The sequence below is a fragment of the Gavialis gangeticus genome, unplaced genomic scaffold, assembly GCF_001723915.1.
Source record: "Gavialis gangeticus isolate Ggan-Ray unplaced genomic scaffold, GavGan_comp1, whole genome shotgun sequence".
Taxonomy (NCBI): domain Eukaryota; kingdom Metazoa; phylum Chordata; order Crocodylia; family Gavialidae; genus Gavialis; species Gavialis gangeticus.
The window spans coordinates 27,721,399-27,747,123 of NW_017729001.1; the positions used below are offsets into that span (position 1 = coordinate 27,721,399).

The 25,725-nt window shown below is 41.9% G+C and overlaps 1 protein-coding gene across 1 annotated transcript in view; it reads right to left on the reverse strand.

Annotated features, from left to right (window-relative positions):
- DNAH10 (dynein axonemal heavy chain 10) overlaps positions 1–25,725 on the reverse strand; it is a 92,876-nt gene that overhangs the window by 15,007 nt on the left and 52,144 nt on the right. Inside the window, exons 39-62 of the mRNA XM_019507118.1 lie at positions 25,491–25,649; positions 24,109–24,244; positions 23,906–24,028; positions 22,844–22,978; positions 21,729–21,945; positions 20,687–20,806; positions 19,038–19,183; positions 18,330–18,482; positions 17,566–17,826; positions 16,389–16,561; positions 14,736–14,829; positions 12,736–12,903; positions 12,311–12,499; positions 11,347–11,518; positions 10,415–10,618; positions 9,689–9,769; positions 8,138–8,335; positions 7,394–7,555; positions 6,638–6,812; positions 5,391–5,572; positions 4,484–4,620; positions 3,780–3,997; positions 3,090–3,311; positions 1,559–1,706 (exon numbers count right to left, since the gene is read on the reverse strand). Coding sequence (XP_019362663.1) covers positions 1,559–1,706; positions 3,090–3,311; positions 3,780–3,997; positions 4,484–4,620; positions 5,391–5,572; positions 6,638–6,812; positions 7,394–7,555; positions 8,138–8,335; positions 9,689–9,769; positions 10,415–10,618; positions 11,347–11,518; positions 12,311–12,499; positions 12,736–12,903; positions 14,736–14,829; positions 16,389–16,561; positions 17,566–17,826; positions 18,330–18,482; positions 19,038–19,183; positions 20,687–20,806; positions 21,729–21,945; positions 22,844–22,978; positions 23,906–24,028; positions 24,109–24,244; positions 25,491–25,649 — 3,973 coding nt within the window. The remainder of the gene's footprint in view (positions 1–1,558; positions 1,707–3,089; positions 3,312–3,779; positions 3,998–4,483; positions 4,621–5,390; positions 5,573–6,637; positions 6,813–7,393; positions 7,556–8,137; positions 8,336–9,688; positions 9,770–10,414; positions 10,619–11,346; positions 11,519–12,310; positions 12,500–12,735; positions 12,904–14,735; positions 14,830–16,388; positions 16,562–17,565; positions 17,827–18,329; positions 18,483–19,037; positions 19,184–20,686; positions 20,807–21,728; positions 21,946–22,843; positions 22,979–23,905; positions 24,029–24,108; positions 24,245–25,490; positions 25,650–25,725) is intronic.

The following is a 25,725-nucleotide window of genomic DNA, read 5'->3' on the forward strand; positions in this document are numbered from 1 at the left end:
TGGGGGAGCAGGCAGGGGATGGGGCCTGGTGGGGGTCCCCCATGGTCCCCTCCTCCAGCCTTCCCCCCAGCCTCCTACTTACTGGCATGGAGTCCAGGTCCAGCTCCCTGCAGTGGTGAGTGGGGACCGCCCAAATCTCCAAAGCTCTCCAAATCTTTTCCGAATCAATTCGGAGAGCTTCAAATCGATACGGACCTTTTTATTGGTCTCCCAATTTGATTTGGATTCGGAGATTCAGCTGCCGAATTGAGCCGAATCTCCTCCAAATCAAATCAGCACCTGAAGCTTCACACAGCCCTAGACTGCACTTTCTTTGTCATGATCATGTGAGAACTACCTTGCCTATATTATCATCTGACAGAAAAACTGCCTCATGCAGCTGAGACCTGGCCCAGACCTTTGGAGACATGAGGCAAAAAATGCACCTTGCAATGAAGGTAAGCAATGGAAAGTGTTAGATGCTCATCCAAACTGTGACAGGGAGCACATTCAGGGCCAGGTCTCAACCTCGGTTTACCCACCTGTCTATATGGGTCAGTCCACCCAGTCTCGCCTGCCACAACTTTGCTGGTATAATAAACTGGTGGTAAATGCAGGAGGCTGCCCATTCTATGCACTGACACCAAGGGGAGTTAACCACGGCTCCATACCTTCCATACACAATGGCCCATTCCTCACAGATGGTATCTAAGTTCTTAATAGCTCCAGCTTCACCCTGGGCCCCATAACATCCTAGTTTGAACCCCAAATAGATCTCTCCTAGTCAGGCGGCCTACTCGGCCCTCATTCTGAGCTGCCAAGCTCTCTGTATTCTTCTCCCTCTCAGCAGTAGCCCCCACTCTTTGACCTTTGGCCACACAGGCCCTGGCCCCACCTCTAAGCCAATCAGAACCCCAGGCCCCCTGGCTTTGGGTGCCCCTTGCAGTGGGCACTCTGACCCTTTTGACCCTTCTGGTCCTGGCCCCAGCACTGATCAGTTGAGGGTGCCTTGAGTCAGGCTTCTAAGCAGTTAATCCACTCTCTCTTATATGGGTTCACCTTCTTGGGCCGTACTACGGGGTTGCCCACCCGGTTGTGGGGGCTGGGGTTTTAAGGTGCCCCAACCCACCTTTCACTGGGGCGGTTCGCGGTCCTGGTATTTTGAATGGCAATGCCCCACCACATGCAGTCCCACCAGGCCTCCTTACCCCAGCAGAGTGCAGTTTCAGGTCATGCCCAAGACCAGGAGCCTCCTGCCATCCCCATAGCTCCTGCCCTTACCTCCAAGATGCTCCAAGTAGCCACTCAGCCGGGTGATGTTGCTCCCTTAGCTGCAAGCAGCAAACTGCTGCCTCTGCCTGGATTGCCTAAGTTTGAAAATGGCCACCTTAATCAAGCACCTGCCAGCTGCCTGCTCCAGCCCTTAAAGTGGCAGGCACCAAAGGTGTACTGCCACACAAACTCTTCTGAGGTTCAACCATGTTGACCATTAATTCCACTAGTAACTTGTGCAAGATGTCAAATATTAATGCACTGTTCAACCCAACAGGTACAGAAATCAAATAAAAATCAGCATCACCCTCAGGTTGTTTTTTTCTTCCTTTCTCTTGATCCAATTCAGTGCCTGCTGCTGGGGGTCTATGCACAAGGGGAAGCGACTGGCACATGTAGTCAGAATGCCATTCTGAACAGAGAGTTCATCGGGGGGCAAACCCTGAGAACCCCACCTATGAAGGAAACAGAAGAGAGACTGGGAGGTATGTCATACTTCATGGTACAGCTACACACGTTGCTGGTGTGTAAAACATAGCTGCTCCACTGAGCATTAAGTACACTAGAACACAGAGTATTACATGATGAAAGAGTCTCCAACAGATGAATGAAAGTATCACTGCTTATGTCAGAACTAGCCTGGCAAAAGCACAGGTTAATATATTATAGTGAATAATTCTGCACAAAACAGGACAAATGAGGAAAGCCCTGATCCAAACCCACTGATGTCAACAGAAGACTTCCAAAGGGCTTTGGATAAACTCAGAGCCTAAGTCTACCTCATAAAATGTTCTAAACTGGCTTTATGTAGCTCCAGGTTCCTGAGTGATCTAGAAGAGCAAAACACAGGTGTCTATTATACTCCATGACCACAGCTTACACAAAGATTTCATAGATTTCATAGACATTTGGGCTGGAAGGGACCCCGGAGGATCATTGAGTCCAGCCCCCCGCCCCAGGGGCAGGAAGTCAGTAGGGATCACAGGATCCCAACAAGATAAGCATCCAAATGTGTTTTGAAGGCGTTCAAAGTGGGCACTTGAACCACCTCAGGTGGCAGTCTGTTCCAAGCCTTGGGGGCTCAGACAGTGAAGAAGTTCTTTCTTATGTCCAGCCTGAACTGGTCACAGTGGAGTGTGTGACCGTTCGATCTTGTCATCCCTTGTGGGGGCTCTGGTGAGACTGAACGTAAGATTTGGGATCTGAAAGTCGAAGGAGGCTATCTCTGTGATGATGGTATTTCAGCACCAGCAGTAAAGCTTCTATTCTATGAAACTTGCTATTGTTCACACTTGTAAAAGCCCAGTATCTTCAGATTCTTCCCTACATTACATTTATCCTTCTCATCTATGTTAGGTATTCCTAGAGTGCTGTACAGTATTACAGTTACCTTCAGCTGAGTACCTAAAGTGTAATAAAGAGCAGGACTAGAGCTCCAAATTCTAATTTAGGTGCTGATTCATCTGATCAGTGTGAGTAGAATACAGTATACATGATAAAGAAAGGGCTTTATTGGCTTCAGGGCTAACAGGAATAATAGGTGGTAAACATTTAATTTTGTATGCAGAGAAGACTCAAGATACATAAAGCACTTTGAGAGTCTTGGATGGCAATTCAATTGGTCTTTGCTGAAAAAGATGGTGTTGTTTTCAGAAAGTTGGTCCTCAGAGGAGAAACTTTCTCTATTCTCTGTGATTTCACATATAAAATAAGAGATGGGCTTGAGCCCCCCTGCCAATACAAATGGTGTCTAACTCTGGATCCAGGCCACATCCCACCTTTGTGACCTGGTGCATCCCTCACCCACAGTAGCAGCTGGGCTTGGTGATCTGACCTACCTGCTGATCTCTACATCGCCTGTCAGGAGGTTTTCCAATCGGAAGGGCTGACTGAGGGGGATATCACGTGAAAGGATGTCCTCTTGCCACACCTTATACACCATTTCATTACGGAACTCCCAGTTGAATGCCCCTTCATAGCTCAGGAAGGCGGCACAGAGCAGACAGTCTCCAAGCAATTTCACTTTTCGCATTTTTAACTCCTCTAAATCCTTTGTCCATCTGGTAGAAAAATGGAGGAATACAGGGTCAGGTCAAGGTTACTGTTGCTGCACAGTGAGAAGGTGTAAGAGAATTCTACAGAGCACAAAGTATCTTTTGAAACATTAGCAGCAGGTTGAAAGAGTCCAACTTATCGCAGCTGCCAGCAGACAGTTGAGTCAGACTTGGTACCTCCTCTCTTTTAATCTAAAATAAGTCTCATACCTTTAACTAGTATTTTCCCTCTTTAAATTGAAAAGATCAACTGAAAACCTGTCTGATAAAGGCCCCAAATTTTAAAAATCATATTACCAATTTGTATTATTTTTTCACTGCTTAGTTGCTACAGGGAAACAAACAAAACACACAGGTTACAATCTTCAAAGATGCTTAAGACCCTAAGGTGAATTTGAAGGTTTTATCCATGTCTCAACCTCTAGGATCTTACATTTTAATAGCAAAATCTCTTCTTCCAGGAACTAGCCTCACCTTACATTTTCAGAGCCCAAACCAGAGATGAGCTTGTCAGCAGCAATAAGTCTCCTCTCCATAATCTCTGCTTCTTCTTGCAGTTGTTGCTTCTCCCTTATTGCAGCTTCATACTTGTCCCCCAAAGCCTTCAGCTCATTTTGAATTGTCGTCAGCTCTGCCTGTATCTTTTCCAGTTCACGTTTACTTAAGAAATAGTTTCGTTCCAACCTGGCCACCTGCATTATTAAAGGCATCGTGATGCATAATGGAAGATTTTTTTCAGCTTTTAAGTTTCTATTTTTACATGCAGATGGTTTCTAGTCCCATTTTAAAAAGTCATGAGTCTGGTCTCTGCTTAAGTCCAGGAAAAGGAGTCTTAATCTACCATTGAATCCCTCTATGCCAAATGCCATGGGTATTATTTTAAGTCTGTTGCAGGTAGGCACCTATAAACTTTAATTTCCTCATGCAGACATTACTTTACAAATTCCTCTTGGGCACATCTCTTTTCCTTCCAGCTGCAGTTCAGATGGGAATCTGCATCACAGAGCTTTAATATGTTGAACACAACAGCTTGCAGCTGAAAGGCTGTATAGCCCTTGGCTGCCATGGTTCTAGCAAACTCCACTTTCACAAACTCCACAATTTATATCATTACCAAGCATATTTTGTCATAATAAAAACTCTTCAATGACCCTCGTGATCGTGGTTGCACACAGTACCTTCTCTCGCTTTGGCTTGACTTCTTTAAATACATCACAGTAGCTCATTACTGCTTCGACAAATTTCAGCATTCCCAATCCAGCTCTGCTAACAACTTCCATTTCCTCAAATGTGGTATTTAGATTCTTTAACAGAGCTAAATGTTAACACACAAAACATAACACAATGAGGTTAATCACAGCCAGAAGTCAAAAGAGGAAGTGCTTTTATTATTAACAAGACTCTCAGCCCTAACTGTCATTCTGCTCTATTTGTAGGATATAAAGGTGATGTCGCTGGACCATAATATTATAAGCAAGCTATTGTTAGTGACTTCTTAAGGTTCTCTAGGCCCAAATGCGAGTTGCATGAGCTCAATGCTTCGCAGGTGGTGTTGCTCAGCAAGTCCCGTGGTCCTGCCTGTCATTTACTGGATGGATGTCAGTGAAGGTTGTCTTGCTCAAAGAACCAAAATGTCCTCTCACTCTTTGCTTCTCAGTGGAGTTATTCTGGATTTATATCAACATAAGCATGAGCAGAATTTAGTCCAATCTGCTTAAGCTTAGCCTACAGTACTGTTTCATGTGCAAGTGAATTGGTAACAGTCCTTTCCAAAGGGCTAAATGCAAACACAAGCTCTGCTCCACGTTTGGTTCATGTCTAGCCTCTTCTTGGCAGAAGTCGCTACCGACTATATTACATATTATGCTACAAGCCCTGCGCAGAAACCTTTGTGCCATCAAAGTCCCACATAAGCCCCTGGGGCAATAAGTGGTGCATCTACCTTGTGCCAGCCCCCTGCACATGGGCATACATCATCCCAACAAAGCAGTGCTTCAAGCGTAGCAGCTAACATTTGAAATACTATCACCAAAATGCTATATTCATCTATCTCCAAGTGCCAAGTCACTCAGTCAAATAATCTACCTCGGATGGATTTGACCTGGCTCTGAGTGATTCCATCAAAATCTATTTCCATTAGGGATCGCAAGAAATTTGCCTCTGACATCATTCCTTTGGCTGTCTTCCAGTTCAGTTCTTTGTAGCCTCTCATTATGAGGATACATTCGCACACAGTCTGCACCTGTTTGGGGGGTTTAGCAAATGACCTGGAAAATACATACAGGGTAGAGGGGGGGTAGAAAAGAAAAAGCACATATTATTGGAAATACAAAGTATTTGTTGGAAGGCAGTTTAGTAGGTATTTGGTGGGGAAAGCTCTGTATTGGAGCAGCAGGAGCCTTCCCCAAGGCATATCCTCATCCAAGCAAAAAACAGAATTCAATCCACAGAAGGAAAGATTAATGAACAAAGGACTAAAAACTAGATATTACTATCACACAACTTCCCCAGTGCTGCCAATGGACTGATCCAGGAATAAAACCCATAGCTACAGTTTTCCTGAAGATTAAAGCTTCACCAACCTGGATGAGCAGTCAGGCACTTTGAGGAGAACTAGGAAAAGGTCCCATAGGGGAAGAAAGGTAATGAAGTGCAGAGGGACATATTTACACTACCTCTGATGGTGCTAGGGAGCACCACGGAAAACCCCACCCCTCCCACTTGCTTCATCTCCATGTGCAACAAATGCTGGAAAAGCATAATTAACTGCTGTGTGATGTGGCTACTCTTGGTCTTGAGTGTTTGTTGGTGCAGACCTCTATAATGGTGCCTGCACTTCCCTTTTTTTGGCACTTGGTGTATGTGGAGTGGAGTTGGTGGGCAGACTATGTTTTCGTAGGTGTGTTCCCTGCCATGGCAAGAAGTAGCCCAGACAGAGCCAAAGACTGGGAGGATGTTCAGTGCATCAGACTACATGTGTGAAACATAAGCTCTACAATCATCATGTCTATCCAAAAGAAAAGCAGACCCCTCAGCCATCTACCACATGCTAGACACATGCTATAGAATGATTAAAAATATGTAACATATGGGATTTCCTTGCCTAAGGGATAAGCTTCTGGCTAGATCACTGGGCCTGGGTTCAGGAAATCTGGACCCTGTCTCCAGCTGTGCCCCGGTTCTATGTCTCTAAGTCTCAGTCCTTCTTCTTGCCTCATGGAAGTATGTGAGAATGAGGCTACTAATGTTTGCATGTGACTAAGACCCTACAGTAAGGGATGCCACAGAAATGTGTGCGAATGAATTTGCTACACCCCAGCAGAATTAATTACCTAATCTCTGTGACATCAGATTTGTCAAGCTTCTGCAGCTCTAATTTAGCAGCTTCTAAAATAGGCATAGCCTCAGCTAGGGCCGTTTCAGCATCCTTCTTTTCCACAGCAATTATCTTATTCTGTTCTTCTATCTCCACAGCTTTTTCTTCAGCCAGCTTTTTCTTCTCCTCCGCTAAGAAGTGTGAAAAGCAGAATGGTAAACAGGTCACTCAGATTTATACCAAGCTAACAAAGCAGTAAAGTGTGTGGGCCTAAAATCAGAAATTACCAGGAGATCTAGATCACTCCTAACCCTTTTGGTGCTAGACTACTGGTATGCATAGCATGTTTCCCCTCAAAGACAAGTTCTTGAATGCCAAAAGTAAGAGAGTGCAGTCTCTTTCCTTACCCTTTTCCCCGCAAATCTGTTCTTTCTTATAGTGACACTCATGTTACTAAAATGCCCTTTTCAGTTAGTGTTTTTTTTTCTCAAAAAGGAACATAGATTCTATCTGAAGCTGCAGTGGATGCTATTGTAGGCAGTTGGTAATCACACAGGTTGCAATTAGGCCAGGATTCAAATCAGCAGTCCTGGTCTTAAACTAGGCATCATATGATACCATGCCGCGATACTGGATCACAGTACAGACAGAACAGGAATACCATTGACTGAACCCCTAACATCCAAGTTCCTTGAGGGTCTCCCGCACCATAATACCACCTGGCCTAAGCGTACTTTGCTAACAGGATGTGACAGTGGTTTCAAACACTTACCTATTGCTGTGTTAGTTGCTATCTCCTGTAACAAAGCCTCACAGGCAGCTGACTTCTCAGCTAACACAATCTTCTGCTCTGCTAGTTTCTGATTTAGCTCATCCAGCTGTACAGCAGCCTCCTTCAGTTTATCTAATCCCCCTTCCAGACGTTTGCACTGAGCTTAGAGATAGAAAGAAATGTGAGTGATGAAAGGGTCTATCACACAGTGCGCCAAACAGTGCTGCAGAAGGTGTCCTGTGCTTGTTATCAACAGAATTCAGCACTTTTCTTAGTGCTGCAGCAAAGTTTCCTTTATTTTTTTGAGGGGTCACAAATTATCATAGTACTCACAGAGCCCAGCCTCCTTCCCACCTCACAAACAACCAGATTTTACAACCCTGATGGTTAATGCATTCTCCATATCTTGGTGTCCACAACTCTTTGATCAACTACACTGCATGTAGCACAGAGCTATCTTGAAACTAAAACCTGAGCTGGACCTGAGCCACTGGGATCTGCATCCAGACCTGGCTGAATTTCAGGGATCACTGGATCAGAGATTGTCTCAGAAAAAAAGAAAAAGGAACAGCATCACCCTGGGAGAAGCCCATTATTTCAAGTCACATTAATGGGAAACATTGAGCTGCATTTAATTAGCATCTTGTGCATGTGCCTCCAGGGTGAAATGGGTATGTATTTCTTTTTGAAAGCATATAAATCACCCAGAGCCTTAAAAAGAAAAAAAAAACTACATGGTCTTACCTAAAATGAACTGATTTTTCTCTTCCAGCAGTTTTGAATAGGTATTAATAAAATCAAGGTAATTCTTTGGAGTTACATAGTTGCTACGTCTCAGCTTCTGCAGGAATTTCTTACTGAAATCCCCTACAGATTCATGCACCGTGACAATGTGTTCAATCACAAACTCCGTGTTCTCCGCTGGGACCAGAGGATTCTCCCCTAGAAGAGGACAGGAGAAATAAAACATCCCCAACCCTCTTTCAAGACTACAAAGGATAAGTTCTCCCTACTTTACAAAGAGGGAAATAAAGGCAAAAAGAAGTGAAATGTTTGCTCTGGGACCAAAAACAGTCAATGCCAGTTAGGAACAGGACCCAGGAGTCCTGATTGCCAGTCTCTTCTCCAGAGCTTGGGGGCTCTCTCATTGCTAGAACATCTAAGATGTCTTATTTCGACATACCATCCCCAGCCTTTGTGAGAGGCAGTGAATTGGAGTTTGAGGAGAGGTATAAAACTACCCATTGTTATATAAAGGTCTTAAGCATTACAGTTCAAAGCACCATCTCCAACCACCAACTGCTGAAACTTCCTTAGCCTGACGAAGGGTTTTTGAACCCAAAAGCTTGTTTAATAATTGCTTTCCAACTATTTAAGTTGGTTTAATAAAAGATATCAGATTCACGCAAAGAACCTTGTCTGCCTATCTCCAACTAGGAGTTCTAGCACAAAGGCCTGACGACATCACAGAATAAGACTAGACTAGCTGGTGCTGACGAACTTTTCCACACTATCTCTCCATACGGAACTAGGAGTGTTTTTGTGCAGTTTAGGCTAATCTGCTTAATCTAACCCACAAAAAGACACTCAGTGCAGCAGCAGAGTATCTGCATAGGAGTTCATGCAAAATACCTACTGTCATTTAAAGTCATGGCCCAGCTATTCTGTGATAGCTTTCCCCTTAGCTCCCCATACCAACCAGAATTAAGTTAATTCACCATGCTCTAAGTCAGTTCAACAAAAGCTGTAAGTGGTGGCTGTGAGGGTGGTTGAGAGCAGATAATCTCTTGCAGTCTGAGACAACAAATTCAGATCTGTAGGAAGTCTGAAAACAAAGGCCTTGACAAGTTAAGAATCAAGCGTGTCTTGTGAATTCTTTCTGGGAAGACTGAAGGCCTTAGGAGCAGTGTTGAGATGCATCAACCTTCTGATCTCTTCCTCTTTAGCGGACAGGAGCAAGTGAAAATGATACCAGGTAACACTGCTTTATAACTAAGTTCTCAAATCCTTTGCCCTTCTCTTCTCAGCCCTGAAACTACCTCCCATGCTCCCTTGGATGCCCTGGGTAGCATCTGTAATAGTGCAAATGAATATTTGGAGCACAAGTTTCAGGGCTCTCAATGGGACCTAAACAAATGTACAAAATATATTTGAAGAAGAGATTTACATCTGAAATAATTTTGACTGAGGTTTCTTTAGTTAGTGAAGGTGTGAACAATGAGGCTTACAATAGCTTTGAGCAAGGAATGCATGTTTTTGACACCTTACGCCATATTAAAGAAACATTCTACTTACCAACAAATGACTTTGCAACTGCATACAAAGCTTGTGGGGGCCAGGGCAAGAACCAGTCAATACCAGTGTTGTTGACAAGACCTTAAAGTAAAGGAATACTATCATCAAAACAACCCATCTCTAATATTAGCCCTTGATCTGGAAAATGTGCACATATGTATCTTTACCCATGTGGGTATGAAGCTGGCAGGATCAAGGCCCTAATTAGTGTGTGTGTCTGGTATTCTGCACAGCTGCTTACACACAAGTCAATCCATCCATTTCAGTATCAAATATAAACCCAGTACCTTGTGTCTATGCCTACCCCCTATTCCAATGCCAGGCAGTAGCCATTAGCAGGAGCGCTTCTCTTATTACAGTCTGAATTTCACAGCTGCTCACAAGCCCACTCTTCTCTATAAATATCACAATAGAGGATGCAAGCAGCTTGAGAGTTACTCTAACATGCTGCCTTAATGCTGTATGTTTCTGGTTCAAAGGAGATGACTAATTGATTGCTAGCAGTTTGACTGGATTATGACCTAAGCTAGTAAATGTTAATCAATAATCTCCATTTATGTGTGGTAATTAACTGGAACAAAACGTAATGGATTATTTCTGAATGCCCTGAAGCTGTTTAACTACTGGACTGACACCCATCTGTTGTAACTCATCAGAGATCAGCAGACCTGTACCCCCAAACTACAAAGGCTTAAACACCAGCATGTAAAATTTAATATGCAGTACCTGGGAAATTTCTGCATCGTGTTCTCAAGGTATCGCCAACTGGTGACATCCCCAGGACAATATGAAGATTATTGGCACTCTTATTTACAAAATACTGCCAGACACTTTCTTTAGCAGGGCTCACTCCAGCTTTGGCAGCTTCATCACCAATCTGACCTAGTATGGCATCTTTTTCATCATCAGGAAAAAGTGCTGGGACCATCCCTATAACATAAAGAGAGAGTAGCATTAGAAAGCCCGTGGTCTGGCTAAGAGGCAGCATAGCCAAGAGGTAGGGACAGGAATTTCTGAGATCTAACCCTGGTCCAGCAAAAGTGATTTATCCACAATTATCCAGAGAGTCAAGTGAAATCTGACAGAGAAGTTTGCAAACTCTGGTCTGTGGAACTTCTGTGGCTTGCAGAGCTTTTGCTAACAGTTTATTGAGAGCAGTCAGTCACAAGGTGTCAACTTCTCCTCATTTCCAGCTACTAAGTACATTATATTATATTAAAATATTGACGATTCAGATATAATCCCCCAGGCAAGCAGATATTTCTCAGGGGGCAAGATATGCCCATTACCCTCTGAAGATACCCATGAGATTTATCTCCCTATTCATATATACTCTACAACAGGAAAAACTTTAATAATTTGGAATCAAACACCAGGCCCGTGGCTTGTTGTTTTCAGGTTCACTAACCTAACCAGACATAGATATGCAACCATTAGGAGGTGCTGAAAAATTATAGCCCAACCCACGATCATTTCAGGTAAAATACTGTCCTCAAGAAAAGCATAAGTTTCAGCATCAGGGAACACAATGTGATTAGGCAATGTTAACACTGAAGAGCTGTGATTAGCTGATGGGGAGAGCAAAGGAGAGCAATGCTGTGCTTTCAGTTGTGCATCAAAAGTAAATTCTGGCTTAGCAATCAACAAGCCCATGTCACCTGAAGTTAGCATGTTGTTGATGAGCTCCAGAAAACCTTCTTCTGCCACATGGGCATCTGTAAACAGGAAAATCATCAACTTGTTCTCAATACCAAGCTTCAGATACAAAGTCTTCAAATCTTCCCGGAAATTGTTTTCTCCATACCCTCGACTCAGAACGATCTCAAACACCTAATAGTTCAACATAAAAATACATTTGAAAGGCACAGTACATGAAACACAGAGATTTTCATAGACATTAGACATTCGGGCTGGAAGGGACCTCGAAAGATCATCAAGTCCAGCCCCCTGCCCCAGGGGCAGGAAGTCAGCAGGGGTCATAGACTCCCAGCAAGATAAGACATGATATCTGAGTCTGAAATTCAGCTACTACGGAGTTCAGATCAAGGATAGATCTTTAGGCCCACTGTAAGGAAAACATCAAGGTAACAACATGACAAAATATTTGCTGCCCTGTGGTCTTTTTGAACCCCCCTCCACTTCCTACAGTCTTCTACCATCACCACCTCAAGATTAATTTGGGGGTCCTCGTCCTTTGTCACCCCTCCCTTCTTCCTCCCACTGCCTTTATAAGATCATCAGTTCTGTGGGGGAGATATTCTTTCACTTCATATTTGTATCAAGCCAGGCATAATGAGCACTACCATAATACAGATAAATAACTGACCATAATAGTAAATAAAGGCCACTGGTTTTTCACTTAGGCCCTTCAAACACATCTTGTGTCTTCCCCACTGCCAGTGCCCAAATCCAAGCTCTGATCATTTCCAGCCCCAAATCACTGCAACCTCCCCTACTTGCACCTCTTAACACTCACTTCACCTCCTCCTGTCTCTCCAAAAGCATGTTGCTAACCTGATTTGATCTCCACCAGTTTTCCTTCACTTTACACACAGTTTAGCCCTTCCACTCCCTCAGATCTGTCCTGGTTCCCTTTCACTGAAAATACAGAGTCCCACAGACCTCATATCCAGCTGTGTACGCAGCCAGTCTTGCAAGGGATTGCTTGCCCGAGCCTCCCACTCCTACAAGCAGGGCATGGCCACGATCCATCCGTATGATGCGATGCACACGGGTTAAATGCTCCAAGGCATCATCAAAGAGAACGAGATTCATTTTAGTATTAACTTCATTGTACTCCTCAAGAATCTCCTGTGGAGAGAATTGTTTAGACCATTAACAACAGAAATGGGACACATGGAAAATGCTGATGTTCATACAGGAACCATTTATTTAGAAGTAATTTGCATTTAAGTGCATTTAATCTATTTTTCATATTTTTTACTAGAAAGACTGTCAAAGTTAATAGCCACCCCTCCTTGCAGTTGTTGTCAACTCTGTAGTCATACAGACAGAATCAAACATAGACCTTAGGTGTACCACAATACCTGAAAGAGAGCTTTTGCTGCATCATAGTCTTGAATGTCTTCATAAATGCGAGGTTCCCCTTCATTCAGTGCCATTCTGAAGTCTCCAAAAAGAACAGGGTCTCTCATGGCTGGCTCTAAATCTTCTTTGAAATTGTCTTCTATCAAGCTCTTTATGTGGCTTTGTACCTTAAAGTATGTAAGACGAATTTAGTAAAATAATAACAAAGGCAATTCTGAATTTAGGAACCCTTGGAGGGCACAATGCTGCAAACTCTAACTCCTATAAGTTGGTTTCTGTGGGATTGTTTATATAGATAAAAGTCCTGGTGATCAGGCCATACTATCATTCTCCATTTACAATCTGAAACAAGACACAATATACAAGCAGTTCAGGAACCCCTGGAGCCAATAGAGTATACAAGTTTAATAAGGAGCAGAACGGCCTTTTTAAAAAGAAATAATAATGCCAACTGGCAAAAATCACATGCCTCTCCTTCACTTTTATTATTAGGTCTGGTGTCAGGACACCAAAACCTCATTCAGTCTTGCAGTATGTAATGTGCACACGTGTTATATACTCTCTCACACACAGGCATAGAGATATAAATCCAGAAGCTAACACAAGCAAGTTACAATGTAGCTATTCAGAGATGTGAAAAGAGACTGAAAAGTAAAAGCATGCCTTTCTAACTTGAAGAAGAAAAGTTGAGGCAGGACTAGCTTATTGCACCTAAACCCAGTTTTTACATCTAAGCATCTCTGCTAACTTTTAACTGGGCTTTACATAGCTTTTCCCCCAATTCTGTAAATGTGTTTCCTTGTTTGTGATATAATTTTGAGTATCTTCCGATTCGAAAAAATACTATATAAGAATGAATGGACTGACGGTTCATCTCTACCTTTTTCTATCTTCCTGCATTGTCATATCTGATACATAAAGTAGCATCATAATTTCTTAAGGGAGCTAGGCAAGAGTGAGTTCATGTATTGTTTTTCATCTACACTCCTGTCACTCATTGTGCATGTCGGGTGTATCCATGCTAACAAGTTTTCTCAAGAAAAATGAGTCCAGTAACACTCATGTAAATTTCTACATGGCACGGAGGCAGAGTGATGTCATTTTTTTGCTAAACTTTTTGGAGTGGGGACCATCTTCTTGTTCCACCTTTGTGTGGTGTCTAGCTCAGTGGGCCTTAAGTCTGATTAGGGCTTCTTTGTGCTATAGCAGCACAAATAAGCAATAACATTATGCAAGCTTGGATGTACCAAACAATAAGGACACTGAGCACATCAAAGTTTTTTACTTAGTCAAAGTATGACAGTATAATACATAACAACTGTAAGCCCCGACCTGTGTAGTCCACGTAGAGGCAAAACTCCTACCAAGCCAAATTCACAAGTGATGCCATAAAACTGCCTCACTCTACGGGTAGTGACTTCCACCAGTTTACCTGAAGGCCCTAACTCCTTACACAGGCAATACTTGCAGGGATTTATCGTCTTCATTAATCATTCTGGAACTCATGGAGACAGGTCTGCAGGACTGGAACTTATAAGCTTTAGGATTCAGCACACCTTGCAAAGTTATGGCAAGATGATGGTAACCAATGCCAGTGGATTATGAATTGTTCATGAAGCTTAAAATCCATGCAACATATTCTGTTTTCCAATGTTATATTACATATTAGGCTTTGAGGTTTCCAACTTTTCAAAAGAAGGTTGTAATTTAGGAAGATAAGAAATTAAATATCCCTTTATCTCTCTCTGTTCATACATTCATGTATTCTGTTTGGTCAATTTCTCTTAGAGGAAAGAAAAATGTTAATGGTTCTTTCACTCAATGGGCCATGTCTGAAGTGATGGAACTACTCTGGCATAAAACTGGAGTGACACACTGGCAAATTAAGCCTCCAGCTTGATTTCAAGACACTAGTAGAACAATGGGTAATGTTACTGTTTTGAATTAAATTACCATAATAGTAATAAAGGACCGCTAAGAATTGGAAGAAGTTACTCACCAGTATCTTGTCTGCTTCATTAATCAATCTGTCATGGAAAACTCTCAGACACTCATTTCTCCAGACTCTCACCATTTGCATGACTGTTTGGAACCTACATCAGTATTGAAATATTAGCTTGCATCAAAGCATTAGGTACAACACATATAGCCAAGCAGTTAATAGTACTTTCATCAGAATCAGGATCCATTTCCTTTTTCAGTAGAAAGAGAAAGTCTCTTGCCTGTAACTTTATCTCCCAAGATCATATTACAGAGATTCAGAGGTCAGCTTTTGTTATCAGGGACCATATCACAATTCAGGATTTTCCAGAATCTTTTTTTTCACTAAGCAGTATGCGTACCATGAAAAGTACAACAGATTCTTTCTTACCTACCCAAAAAATAATGAAAACCACCAGGCCTTTCATGTAATTACATCACTAGCTAATTTGATTAAAACCCTAGAATCAAAGCATTTTTATTTCTATCCTTCAGTTTTAAGTACGACTGCTTGCTTAGGCAAAAATATCGGTAAATTTCTTCTTTGATTCCAGGGAGTTACCTCTCAGCCCCAACTCAGCAGAACATTTAAATACACACTGCAGCCTCACCTAATCAACAAACTACTTGTGTATGTGCATGTGCTTAAGTCTTACTGACTACAATAATATCTACAATCAACGTACACAAGGAATTTCATGAATGAGACAGGAATACTGAACTGGAGGCTTAATTCTTAAGGAAGAGGTCAAAATACCTACCAGAGTAGAAGAAAATAGGGCCTGTGGAAGACCCAGGATATTCAAAACTGTCTTCTGGACACTGCTTACAGGCCTCGTAAGTACTACTATACACTATGCAACCTGTAATCTGCACGTTCCTGGTGATGAGGATAATAAGGCAAGTCATTTGCTTTACTCATAATAATAAGCAGAAAGCTGACTCGGTTATGGGAAGAGACTGTATGTAGTCCAAAGCAGGATCAAAGCTGAACCACAGCAGAAGCTGGGAAGCTAGAAGCTGGTATTTATACAGCATCTGTAGACTCTGACATCACAGCCAGCTTAAGAACACAGCACTAACATAGCCCCAGGTGATTGAGTCCAACCTCGTGCTGTCACAGCCAGCCACATCACATAATCTACTTCCTGAATCAATCAAATCCAGGACCTGATACCTCATTACCATCTGGCAAAGACTCTGGTCATTACTGAATGTAATGGAGGTTGAATGTATGGAGGCTCACCTAGTGGCAGCAAACTCCCAGTGAGTGTGAAGCTGTCAGAACAGGTTCCTGCATCACCCTCTTCCTTCACCCTGTGATAGTGTATGGCAAGGGGAGGAAGACATCAGGGCACTATGACCCTCAGCTGGCACACAGCCCTTCAGGGACTAGAAAGTTAAGACCTCCTTAACTTCTCTAACGCATACCTAGGCTGAGAAGGATGCAGACAGGCAATCTCAGAATAAAGAACCTGACTCTTCAGTGCCCAAATTTTGTGAGCTAAATAGAGTTCATCTGTAGAAGAAAACTGACCTGAATATCTCACCGCAGACTGCACATGCTTTCTGAGTAACGAAATCACCACAGCCTGGGCTAGAGCCTCAGCCAACATAAATGGGTACAGTGCCACTGAAGTCAATTTTTCTGAACACTTTCCCCTAAACTCACCTCTCTGGGGTGGTAAGAAGAAGACCGTTGTAGATCCTGGAGAGATCACGCAGATTAAATATGTAATGAAATTTGGAAGGTGTTGGGGGCAAGTCACGAACAATCATTTTGTAAAGTTCCAAAGTGCAGGATGTCATCTTGTCAGAGATAATCGCGATAGATTCATTAAAAGCCTACGAACCGGAAAAAATAAACAATTCTTCACATGTCTGACCAGGGAGAAAGGTGTTTCGTCAAGCATCATCTGCTTTCCAATCCTTTTACCCCTTCTTGTTACACTTAAAATGATCTCAGTGCAAGGCAGTATTTTTTTCAGAAATTCATAACATAACTGGCACATCTTTCACTTAGACCACTCATTTTAGTGCTTTGACTACAAGCTACAGAGCACGGACCATATTTTCCACTGTGCTTGTATAGTGCCTGGCATAGTGAATGCCTACTTCTTGGTGGGCTTTCTTTCTGATTTTAATACATTTTTATTTAGCTTTAACCTTTATATATTAAACAGACTGAAAACCCCGTTACATAGAGAAAGGAAAGAGAAGAGGAAAGTGAAGGGCCTGTATAAGGATCTAAAATGCCTTTTAGATCCTTACTGGGTTTTTGGTTGTATCTGTGTTGGTCTGAGGACATAGGCAGGCAAGGTTCTTTGGGTAGACACGATATCTTTTATTAGACCAACTGAGTAGTTGGAAATCTTTATACAGGCTAAATGCCATTTAGTCTAAAATGACTAAAGCAAATCAAATTGAAGTGGCAAAACAGTTGGTCACTATAGATACTAAGCACGATCAAAATACCCACTCAGATCAATGGAAGAAGCCTGGTGATTTCAGAGGGCCTGTGGACTTAAGGTGAATAACAAGATCAATCATATTATTATACTTGTTAATACTGGCAATCTAATATTTAGCATTATTTGCTACTACAGCTTGAAACACCCTGCTAATTACATGGCTATGGGACCAAACAGTACTCTTAAATTAATATATGGAACTCTCCCAACTCGAATGGAGAGCCATAAAAGTAATTACCTGTACACACAACAGTCCCCACCCATGTAAGAGAAAGATGGAACATATACAACAACAGGGATAATCAACCAAAAAAAGAATTCAGGTTCTGCAATTTTATATTTAAAATAACAATAAACCCATTAAATAATGCAAATTACCGCAGTGTGGCCTTTCAGGATGGAGGCATAAATCAAATGCAAAGACTGCTCAGAAGGGAAAGGTACATTGAAAACACTGAAGAGTGAAATAAAGCGAGGGTCAACTTCATTACGACCTCCTCCAGCCTTTCCCATAGCAGCAATAAAGCCAAGGTCTCGAAGAAGCTTACAGTTCATCTCTTTACCACGATCATACACGGAACCTTTTTCCAACAGCAACTTCAACAAGGCAATTGGCTGCTGTGTACCATATTCATCAACCTTTGTAAAGCAAAAAAGCCAACACATTTAAAAGACAGCTCTTAACAAGTTTCCAGCTACTACAATGAATGCATAAATAATTAGCTCCAAATGTAATGCATCATTATTATATCTGAGTGCTATTTTGTAGGCTTTGGAGATGGAATATCCATGTTCAATTTTAACTCAGGAGAGGAAACTGCATCATTTCACTGATGTGCAATACACATCCACTTCTTCCCAGCTCTTACAAGAGGTACGGTCTGGTTCTCTTAAGAAGCCATGTCCACTAGCGTCAGCTGAGAAAAGGTCTTTTGATACATATTTAAGAACAAGAGGAAATGGAAATCCCACTACCAACCCCGCCAACCAAAAATGTGCATTTTTGAAGTTTAAGAGTGATATTATAACAGCACTACAACACCCCATGGTGCCCAGTAGTCCAAGCCTTCAGGTATCTTAATGGACAATACAAATGCAGCCTGTTGTGTGTTTTCTTCTACTGCAAACAAGTTGGCACTTACCCTTGGCATATTCATGTCATCCATGAAAACCAGAAGGCGTTTTCCCATGGGGGGGCCATAAGTGTCCTTTGTACGTTTCTCTACATTAGCTTCTAAGTTTCTCTGAATGTCCATTGATGTTGTGCGTGAGGAAAAGTTAATTATTAGCAGCAACTGCACAGGAAGATACAAATGATCAACATGGATTTTTAGTAACTTTTTAAGAGTTTCTCAGAAAATATTCTTTATATTCAACAATATGGGGAACAATTAGAGCACAAGATAGATGTGAAACACTACACAGTTTAGCTATTCACTTAAAATATGGATGGTTTAAAAATATATATATTCCATTTGGGAGCTCAACTACATAGCAGAACAACTACTTGACGAACATGTTTTCTTATAAAAAACTGAATCTCAACAGAGATTCTCAACAATAATATAGTAGGTTTGATTCTAAAATACCTCATGTATATGGGCCCAGAGTGTACACAATTAGAACCCTGTGTCCATGTGCTATCTCAAAATCAAAAGAGCTAGGTACACGTCTGTCTGTGGAGATCCAATGACAGAGTCAGGGTCTTGAATTGAAATGCAAATGAAGGAATTATTTCACTTACCACTTCAATGCAGCCACTTCTGGGGTGAAATACAACTACTAAGCCACACACAAAATAAACAGGAAGATACCAGTTTGTCACCAGCACAGAGGAAAAGACTACATACGTTAGTGTCTTGGTTCAAGCCTTTTAAAAAGTTTTGGGTAGTTGCTGTCTTAGAAGTTCCAGATTCACCCACAAGGACAACAGGCCGTTTGATTTTCACCATCTCTTCTAACAACCAGGTAGTGCGTGTTGTATCCACAGTAGGAACTAAATAAGTAAATTAAATTAAATTAAGAAGTAGTTAATTTAACATGCAACACACCTGGGAGGTTCTGCACATGTAAAACCCTACTGGGTGGGACCCATAATTTATTAATGAACATTTGCACAAAGGTGTACTCCAGAACATTAGATCAGTACAATATTTAATGAACAATCTCTATTGTACAGCCTTCTCACAGCACCATTTATCACAGAACTTTTCTTACATGTGTTGAAATCAATACGTTAGAGATCCCTGTGCAGAGATCCAATGAAAGGGTCATGAACCATGTAAGCCACTTAAGCCCTCTTTAGGAGGTAGAGCTGAGACTTACATGGCTCACAAGCCTTTTGCAGGACACCTACCTGCAGAGAAGAATCTCATGCTATGTGAATCAAAGGCAGGTATGAGGAATAGCTTTATAGACTATGTAATTATCTCTCTCAGCAGTGATGTTAACATGCACTTGCTGAATTGTTACTATAAAATAGTATGTGTTACTTTGTCATAACTGTAAAATTCATTGTCACCATTTTATTATATTCATTATGGGTTCTTTTCCTAGCCTATTTGCGCTAGGTTTTTGTTACTGAATCAGCAGTCTCTTATTCTTTTATCATGGTAGTTATATAAAGTACTGTTCCTGATGACACTTGAAAAGTGAACCATGAACAAAAAAAAAATTGTATCTACCCTTTGTGGCTTCTCTAATACTAATACAAATAAAGCCATCCTGCCAGTATTTTTTGCTTGTTCTTTACTCTAAGAAGTACTGTGAATATTTTAGTTCTCAACATCCCTTACTTTACTCAGTGGCTTTGGCAAAATGCTTGTGGAATTCAAATGGTCATATCACAAGGGGTAGAACCTGAATAGCTGCTGATCTCTGGGGCAGAAAGGGCAAGGCTGTCTAAGGTGCACTCTCTGGGTGCCCATACATGTGCTTGGAGGTAAGGGGAGGTGTTTTAATTACAGCAGCTCCTGGGCAGCCACTCTAAATAAAAAGGCTCAGTGTCATGTGTATTAAGGGCCCTCCCCACCCCCCTGCATTTCAAAATGGCCATAGGGGCACTTTAACTAAGGCTCATTTGACAAGGTTTAATTAAAGCACCCCTACAGCCATTTTGAAACATGGGGGGCTTAATACATGTGACGATGAGGCTATGCTGGAGCATTCTAATTAGACTTCAATCAAGTCTGCTAACACAAAGCAGATTCAATTACCATACAGCCCTACCCCCTTCCAAAAAGCTCACTTATTATGTCTTTAAGCAAGAAAAAGAAAAGCAAGGACTAATATTTCTATAGTGAAAAGCAAACAGCAATTTAAGGTTGCATCACAAAGGAGCAGGAAATAGCAAAAAAGTTTTTGCATTATGATTCACGTTCAATTTCTGAATGAAACATCCCACAATAGAACTGTGCATGGTATTTGCTACTAGAAAACTACAGATTAGCACATTTTAAGTTAAAGGACTACCAATGTTCTATATTAGTCACCCACTTACCTAGAATGTCAATAAATCTGCCTTCTGGCTTGTGAAGGTATGCAGGAACTAGCTTGCTCCAAGGCACCCATTTCTTTTGACAAGCGTCAAAATGGAAGTCATACAAAGTTGGCAACTGACCTGCAGGATATGATGAGGTCTTTATTTAGCAACTACAGGTTATCTGGGGTATGGAGGTGCTTCCAAAAATCATTCATTTGATTGAGTTAAATGTAAAGGGCACAACCCTGCATGAAGGGTTGTGACCCAGGCCTTGTAGCCTGGGAAAGGGCATTAAGGTAGGATTAAGTCCCTCTTACACCCTTCCACTCCTGGGCTGCTTTGGGAGGTGGAAAAGAAGACTTAAGTGACCCTGAGGACCTGTCTAAATCATGGCAGTCTGCTCTGAGCCACAGCACTGGCTGGCATCTGCAGAGCTCCTTCTTAGCACACTTAACCTGGTCTTAGGGTATGAGGAAAATATTAATGAAAAAGCCATGAAACAGAGTTGCTTCCCAAGCCCTTGGGTTCCATAAATAAAAGATAGTGTCAAGAGGCTCTTACCCCTGTCTCCTTTCTTGAGCCCCGCAGACAGCATCACTAACTCGCCTGCTGCTCACACCTGGGCATTATCACTTTTCTAGGACCTGCCATCCAGGCTGTGGGTTCCCCATGATTCCCAGACAACTGGTTCTGGAGAGAGTCTAGTCACTGTTTCTTGCTACAGGCCACATGACCAACCAGGCTCTTGTCTGACACCTTTCCTTCACATGCAGGGGAAAGGCACCCATCTACCCTTACCCTGAAATACCAGTGCTGAGATGCCCCTGAGCTACACCCAGACAAACGCTCCCTCTAAAGTCTGGAACACCAGGCTTCTAAACTAATTCTCCCCTCATCTAATCCCATTCCTTCTATGAGTGCAAGACGTGCCAGTGTTTCAGGCTGCACACACAATACCAAGTAGACTTTACCATGTGATACAGGCATGGTCTGATCCATTCCAATTGTTTTCTTTAAAAAAAAAAGTGCACCAGAGTCAATTATAATGGCAAAGTCCTACCTGGCAGTTCCCCTGGCTTAGCCAAGATATTCTCCTCATGAACAGTTGACATGGAGGATATTCGTTTGACACTTTCATCAAATTTAATTCTGCCTGCATCGAGAAGGCTGGCACCTAAAGAGGAATACAGAGCTTCCAGGAAGTAACATTCCAGAACATCAGTGTCATCAGGCTCTCCCACTATTAAAGCTTCAAGCATCATTGTCAACTGCACCACCTGTTGGAGAAGATTGCAAAACAGTAACTTGAGAAGACATACAGAATTTTGATGACTTAATGTGCCTAATTCTCTTTTCTTTTCATCCCTCTGTAAAGTCTTTTGTAAGGCTCTGTCTGCATGCATGCAGGTGTCTGTAAATGCAGGTATTAGTTAAAATAAAATAAAAATGTTAACAATCAGATGATCATCTCTCTGAAAGTGGAAGAAAAGGGATGTTGGCCTGCCTGAAGATTATATCAAGAAATTCCTCAGTCCCATCAGGGACTCTATTGATGGAACTCTGAAATAGTTACTTACTCTTAGTTACTTACTCTTTGGGCATGTCTTACTCTTTGGGTATGTCTATGGCATGTGAATAAACTGTGGAGCTTATTGTTCCAGAGTTTATTGCTCCTGGGCACACCATTTGAACACATACCCAGGAACAATTAACTCCGGAGCAATAAGCTATGCTCTTTATTCAAGCACAGAACATGGAGCCAGATCAGAGCAGCCTCAGCAGGCAGGGGGCCCCAGGGTCAGTCTGCCAGCCTGGGGCTGCTCCCTCTGGCTCAAAGTGCTGAGGAGGGGCTGGCTGGGGCACAAGGGAGCTTCAGTGAGGAACTAGCCAGCAGGCAGCCCCCTCACTGAAGCTCTCTCATGCCCCAGCCAGTCAGGCAGCATCTACACACACGCTGATGCAGAGCTGTTTACTCTGCAGCACGATAGTACTTATATTTACAAGTACTATCCTCCAGCAGAGAAAATTAGTTTACTCCAGCCTAACAGAGGTGCACATGGAGACACTGCAGCTAATTAGTCAACTGCATAGTAAGCATCTTGTGTTGATGCACATTCTACAACTCATATTCCTCTGCTGTTGAAGCCACCTTACTCAATACTCATTATTTCTTACCATATTTAAATCTGTTTGAGGGACAATTGTCTTCAGCTTCTCTCCTTGTTTGCCATCTACAATTCCTTCTACAATCAGGCTAATAAGGTAGGGGACATATTTTTCAAACAGTCGATCTAACTCAACTTGTTCTTGCTGAGGAAAAAAATGACAATTGTTTAACAACTTAAAAAGATTAAAGTGCCACCTATTTAACTCATTGTAATTAGTCTTGGATACTGTTACTTTTTTTATAAAAATAACTAAACAAACACCTTAGTGTTATGAAAGACCACAATTTTTTACTTGACTTATACTGAAAACATAATGGTGATAAAGACAGCTACTTGGACTTTTGACAATGTTTACTCTTGATAAAATCCATCAAAGTCATGGCATAGGGTTATTCTACAAGTATGTCACTCTATATCAGAGATTCTCAAACTGAGGTCTGCAAACTACCACTGGTCCGGGAGCTCCACTCAGGTGGTCCGCAGAAATGTTGCAGAACAATCAGAAATATCTGTAGTTGTCAGACAAGACTACTGATATTAAAATATGAGTTGCGTGCTTTGATTTCTAAAACAAAAAAAAGTTTATTAAGTGGTTCTCCAAGACCCTCAGCAATTTTCAAGTGGTCCGCGAAAGAAAAAGGTTGAGAACTACTGCTCTATATTTTTTTTTAGAATCTATTTTTGCCTTGGTATAATATAAAAAGAACCTTTCTGAACATATATACACCATTTTGCATATGGAGACATATGCATATGTATAGGTCCTGGCTTCACTATTTTTTAATAGGAACCATTCTGCTCGTGTCAGGTTTTGCCTTTGACTCTGGAAATCAGGTACCAACCACTAATCTGTTTTTCTTTACCTGCTTTCACAGACAAAGAATTAAAAGACAACAAGCCCATTCATCTCTAAAAAAATTTAGTAACAGTGACCTGAAAAATAAACTCTAAAGCAATTCAGCCAATCAGGGTTTCATTATAAACATATTTACACATGCCTACAGTTCTGTATTTAATTCAAATAGTGCCTTCTAAAACCACTTTTGTAACAAAAATAGCCATTTCCTACCTTGTTACCTCTTTGTTTAATCCATTTCTCCCAGAAGGCCTTATACTTCAGGTTTTTAGGATCCACAAAAACCATCCCACAACGGGACACAGTGGCAGGAGAGGCATACTGTAAGTCTCCGACCTAGAAAATAGTTACATCATAGCCATAAACAGCTCCTGTTCCTGAGAATCTGAAGACCTTTTATTTGCTAGTAATGTTACCTCAAACAACAGAGCACAGTGAGCCTGAAGCCTGATGCGCTCCCCATTTGCCAAGGTTAACAGCTTATTATCATCCATCACGGAATTCATGTTTTCCACCCAGAGTGCATCCACATCTCCATCAAATAAAATATACCTGTTAGCACAAAACAAGTCGTTGGGCAGCAATTAATCTTTCCTAGTTTTCAGCTGTATTTGGAAATACAGACACAGTAAACCAGCTTATTTCCTTTTTAAGCACCATCATCATCAAAAATCCTAGCACAATATGAGGATAAGGATATTACTTAGTTCTAATGGAAGAGTTTCAAGGAATCTCTTGTGCTTTTGAGCCACCTGCATGATACTTGCGCAGGCAGTTTGACTAGGTAACCTCCTGAGATCCCATCCAACCCTAATTTTCTATGATTCTATGACTGTATGATTCTACCACCCATTAACAAACTCCCAAGCCTCCACAGTCCATCGAACTGCCCGAGTCCGACCTGCCGCTGGCAGGCAGAAACGATCAACCACCTCTTCTGTGACTGCCCATATGCCAGGGAGGTGTGGAAGAAAGTCTGTACGCTCCTCCTGGTGATGACAGGTTTCAGAAACCTGAGCAGGGAAACAGCTCTCTATGGGCACCTGACCAGTCAGCCAGGGACCCCGACAGCTTGCTTTGACCAGTTCATATCCTGCTTCAGGTATGCACTGTGAAAAACTAGGAACCTGCTCATAAACAGACACTCAGACCCCACAGTCGAGGACTGTATTAAAGTGAAATGTACTGGTACTAGAGGAAGACAGAAAAGGACAATGGGACAGAAATGGCAAGACCTCATCTGGTGAAGAGGGGCCTGGCATAGACTTTTTCAGTACACCCTCTAAGGAGCGCAGTGGGTGCAGGTACGGGTATAGAGATAGGTGTGTGGGCACGTGGTTGTGCAGTGTGAGCTATGTAAGTTTTTTTGCTACCCTTGCTGCCTCAGGCAAATCATTTAGCTTCTCAGCTTTAGTTTCCCCACCTGTGAAATTCAGGCTTGTGCAGATTAGATACTTTTTTCAAATGCTTTCAGTGGGAAAAGCATTTGCTGTTAGCAGCCTTCCTCATGCATATAACACAGGGTCCTCAAATGTAATAGTGAGGTGCAGCTGCAGAAGAGGTGCCTTAGTGGGAGGTGGGGAGGATGTTTTGAATCTAAAAAGGCTGAAAACTACTGCTCTAAGGGCAGGATTACTATTTGGCTCTTGACTTCGAGGGATGAGCCCTTCCTTTTCCTTAGGATTGCACAGTTCAACTGCATTAAATATAAAAGGAAGCAACTTTGTAATAACTAAACTTGCTGATAGTTAGAATAACTAAAACTTGCTGATTTCATTTCCAGTCCCCAAACAGTTACCTTCGCTCTTTCTTATCTGTTGGTTTGTTGATCTCTCTGAAGATGTTTGAGAGAACACCGTCTGTCCAGTCTCGTGTGGTAGGGTCAAGAATACCATACAGCTCGATCACACTCATGGCTTTTGGGTTCAGTGTATAAAGTTTTGTCACTAATCCTAACCTAAATAGAGATGCATTAGAAACAGTAGTGTTACCAAGATCCTGAACATCCCAGGTTAAGCCTTTACACACTAAGC